A 4,714-nucleotide genomic window follows, 5' to 3' on the forward strand; every position below is an offset into this window, starting at 1 on the left:
TCCAGAAAGACCACGTGATCGGAGAGATAAAACAAGCTGTGGTATCGCAGAATAATGTAGTAGTGGATGTGTGGCAAAAAGAGAATAAGCGGGCAAGAAAAGAAAAAATTACAAAATGGATAATCGGGATTGGGGCTTTTATGCTAATAATACTATCCTTGTATATAAGCAATGAAATGAATAAGAAGAATGTCAACTAGCTGGCCACTAGGCATGGGCATTTTATATCACAGGAGCATGGAACAGTATAGGAACATACATGTGTCTAAATTGGCCTGAGGTATCTAGTCTAGCTGACAGCCAGCTAGTGCACAAGTAAATAAACACACTTATATTTATATTTGTACAGTTCCTCTGCACACTTTCATCTCTTTTCAGCAGCACTGCACAAGAGCACTCTACAATCTAGTACAGCACAAACCACCCTAAAACACGCTCTAGTGTCAATAACCAGTGTCTGTGTGTGGATCTAGTCAGTCACCGAATGATCCTGATCAAACTCACAATGATAACAGACAGTCAGTAGAACACCTGCCCAGTACACGTAAATACACTATTTAGCAGTGCTCAGTGCTCAGTCAGCCAGTCAGCTGCTCTCCAAATGCTCATCGAATGGCCTACAATAGAAGCACCAATAGAATGCATAGATCAGCTAATTAAAATACCACTCCAATAAAACTTTTGAAATACTCATGATAGAAGTCAAATTGCTGATAGACATCGAGGGCATGCTAAACACATGCAAAGAAATCAAAGGCATGCAGGACATGAGAGCAGCTGTTGAAAACGAGAATAGCGTAGGCAAACTGGCTGTTCTCAAGCGCATACTCAAAAACAATCTGAAAATAGAAAACAGCCCGTATACTGCTGACGACAACCAATACATCTTAGACATAGTTGAAAATGACTTCTACCAGTATGCTCTGCACATTGGGCATGAGGGAACTGCAGTTGTAAGCGAACTAAATAGGGCAATAAAGAAAGGAGAAGACGCGCCAATTATGTCCAGCTTTATCTCTCTGGCTAGTGAGATCATCGCACCCAATCCCTTCATATACAACCCAGAGCACGGCATACACAGAAAGGATAGAAAAATAGAAAAAATAAAAGCAGATGACGGCAGGGCTAAGCTAGGCAGCAGAACATACACACTGGAGATAGACCATGCAAAGTTTCCAGACCTGAAAAGAGCGGCACAGTCTGCCAAAGAGAGGCTGGACAAACAGAACTTTGGCTACATTCCCGGGCTGATGGACTCGGTGGAAACAGGCGTTCTAAAGAACTTTGCACCTCTAGACAAACTCTACACTGTGCACAGCCTGTACACTGCAAGGGACAAAGAGACTGATGCGCTGCTCGTGGACCACGGAGTGCAGCTCATTCAGGAAAAATACGATGAAGTCAGAGACATCCTTAAGAAGATCGAAGAAGTGGAAGATGTCAATGATAGAGCCCAACAAGAGTCTATCGCCGCCCAGCTGAATGAGCTGTATCCCTCTGAAGAAGACCTGAGAGCAGTCGTTTCTACCCTCGAGAACATAGAAAAGATCGAGTTTGAGAGGAACATGCTGACTCACATGGTCTGCGCAGTGGAGTATATGGCACACAACACCGACCTCCTGGGCGGAGCAGACGAGCCCAAGGTTCTGAAGATAAAAAGAAACTTGGGGAAGTTCAACAGAGACCATATATCCGGAGAGGGCAAGCTGGAGAAAAAAGTGACTGAGAACATGGCTATGCTGGAGAACAAGAGGCAAGCCCTGGAAGACGAACAGACGAAGTGCAGTGGAACAGGCCCGCAAGAAGAGAGTGGAGAGCGCTCTCTGGAGGAGATAAACAATGACATGATAGAGCTCGGCTGGAGCTCAAGAAAAGAAAGCCTGCAGTTCAGCAATGTCCGCAGATTCCTCAACGACCTTCAATCTTTGTACTTCATCATCCCAGTCCAGCAGGAGTACATATTTAGAAGGCTAGAAGAATCACTGGAAGCACAGAACATAAAGATGGAAATGGTGTTTGAAAAAGAAGAGCCGTGGTAAGAAGCCACAGTGCAGCCACAGCCACAGCCAGTACCCGAGAGAGGAAAACTGACCACAGCACAAAGAGCTGTACTACTCGCATCTTTAGCTGCTCTCCTCATAGTAGCAGTGTTTATTGCCTTCTCAAGGCATGCAATGAAAACCACTAGTGTTAACTAGGTATAGTCCACAAAAAGAACACACCACGAAACATACTTAGAACACCAGATAACTGCAGTATGTAAGGCTTAGCTGCTTGGTCCCAGCTAGCCAGCCAACACTGTAGATAAACTGCTCTCAGCTGCCACCCTACATAGGATAGCAGTCACACTCTGCACTCACTCTGCGCCCACACTGCTCTGTTCCTTGCTTCATCTCCCGGCTTTGAGACACCCGCTGCTCAAATTATGCCCTCGGAAGTACAGACACACAGCCAAAAATAGATTGAAAGTTATCTGTCACAGAACATGCTTGGTCTTTTAAGCTCTTTTTCTGCTAAAGTTTTTGCAACAATCATAAGACAAGTTAAACTAGCATAGCTGGAAGGCTAAAGGAGTTTGGAAACAAACAGAGTATAGAAGTAGAAGTAGAGAAAGAGAAAGAAGCTCCCATTGCAGTGCCTATTGCAGTGCCCTATGTGCTGTCCGATGTAGCGGCTGATGTGCGAGAAGAGAGAAAGCCTTCTTCAACTAGATCCACTCCTAGTGGTATAGCCAAAATAGCTACAGCACTGGGCTGCACTATAGCAGTAGCAGTAAATGTGTTCTTATTGGCTAGCCATGTAAAGAGCAGAATGAGAATCATTGGTGCTGATTTGCTGTTAGCACATAATGATGCAGCATGAATTCAATGCATTGACACATTAACATGTCTTTTTGCAGATAGCTCAGTGCTTTAAATGGCCTCCAAATAAACTCAAAATAAGAAATGAACTTATTGTTCTCTCCTCACAAATTGCACAAAACCTCTTCTTATTTCCATTATGTTCAAACTCACTCGGTAAAAAGAAAAACTTTGCTCTTAATTAAGAATAGCCCAAGAAAATGTCCAGAATAGGGTAGGGTATACATAGTAAAAAAATTTTAATTCTTATGATCCTAAAACGAGCACTGAAAAAGGTAATAGTAGCAGGAGCTGCTGGACTGGCTTATCTGCACATAGCGAGGTGTGAGCTAAGTGAAATCGATGTGGAAAGCATAAATAACTATTGGAAAAATAGACTATCCTATTTTGAAAAAGAAATTGTTCTGCGCATAGGGCTCTTTGCAGACTTCAGAGCTTCCAACTCTGAGGCTCTGGCACTGAACTCGGACAATCTCTTCGAGAAAAGCACCGAGATGGAAAGGAGAATAAATGCCATGATGGAAGAGCTTGAGACCCTTAGGGGAGAGTCTAGCCAAATTATAGAGCTTTCTAGCTCAATACTTGGGTTATACAAATATATTGACAATGAGGGCTCTGCTCTTGACAAGGCCCTAACACTTGAGGCTAGAATCAAAGACGGCTCAAAGAGACTGACTGAGATAATCATACCCTCTCTTGACATCAGCACTTCGCTAACAAAGAAAATAAACAGCTACGACTTTCACATGGTAGAGGAAATAGAAGAGCGCAGCGGAGTAGAGAAGAGCAGTCTCGACAGGCTAGCTCTCTTCAAGCTGGCAAAAAGCAATAAAATCCTGGCTGCTAATATAATATATGCTCTATCAAGCATAAGCCTATCTCAGCTAATGGACGATGCCGTAGAGGAAGGGCTAATCACTCTAATACATAAAAAAATTGCATCAGGTTTTGTTCCAAAGAGCAATGTGGAGCTTTTCGTGAGAGCTGTAAAGAAAGACGTGAAAAATCATAAAATTAATTTATACATTTCAGCAGATGCAAATTTCGGTCTGCTATTCAACATACATCCAATGGAGGCATCTGATGTGCCCCTAGTAGACAGTGAAATAATGAATGTTTACATTAGCCTGCTCAAAGAGAACCTTTCTGAAGAAGAAGTAATCCAGTATACAGGCATTACATCTCTACACGTTGTAAAGCTGATAGTGATCGAATATATAATGAGCGCGCGCCTTATGGACTACAAGAGCAACACTGTACTCCGCAATCTAGGAAAGGCTATAGAAAATGAATTTGACCCAGTAGAATACAAAATTAGTAGTGAAGAGTTGTTTGGTATAGCTGAAAACATAAAACAAGATGAAATACTTAATGTTTTAACCTATGTATGGGGTGGTTATACGGGTAAAACTTGTTTAAGAAATATGATTAGAGAAGTCTATAAAGACATTGGCATTGGGATTAATGAATTTATAGCAATTCAGTGTAGCTTTGAGTTTGCTAACTGGATGTATGACGCTGCTATGGCACCACTGGCCAACTCAGATGCCCAGTATTCAGACAGTTTGGCTGTTCCATTTGACATGTCGTACACTCATCCTCTATGGTACATATGCATGCGCTACAAGCATCTTGACGATTTGGACAATAAATCTGGCGATAACTATAGGCTGTTTACTCAAATAAACCCTAACACAGTTGAAATCAGACCGCACGCAATAAAAGTGACTGACAATGAACTGGTATGGGCAAGGTATATTGCAGAGTGCATTAAAGCATGCTTCTCGCCAAATGTAGACATCATTCTCAGAAAAGAAGATAACAATAAATATATGCCTATAGCTTATAATTTT

At 42.2% G+C, this 4,714-nt stretch overlaps 2 protein-coding genes across 2 annotated transcripts; both read left to right on the forward strand.

Moving 5' to 3' along the window:
- Positions 1–692: 692 nt before the first annotated feature.
- NEMIN01_2451 (uncharacterized protein) lies at positions 693–2,039 on the forward strand (the record flags this gene model as incomplete). Its single annotated transcript, XM_051478393.1, has 1 exon — positions 693–2,039. The coding sequence occupies one exon, from the start codon at positions 693–695 to the stop codon at positions 2,037–2,039; it is 1,347 nt and encodes a 448-aa protein (XP_051334353.1).
- A 1,070-nt stretch (positions 2,040–3,109) lies between these two features.
- On the forward strand, positions 3,110–4,714 carry NEMIN01_2452 (uncharacterized protein; the record flags this gene model as incomplete). Its single annotated transcript, XM_051478394.1, has 1 exon — positions 3,110–4,714. A coding segment is annotated over one exon (1,605 nt), but the record flags the coding sequence as incomplete, so codon positions are not given.

This window comes from Nematocida minor, assembly GCF_024244105.1.
Source record: "Nematocida minor strain JUm1510 chromosome Unknown 7923, whole genome shotgun sequence".
Taxonomy (NCBI): domain Eukaryota; kingdom Fungi; phylum Microsporidia; genus Nematocida; species Nematocida minor.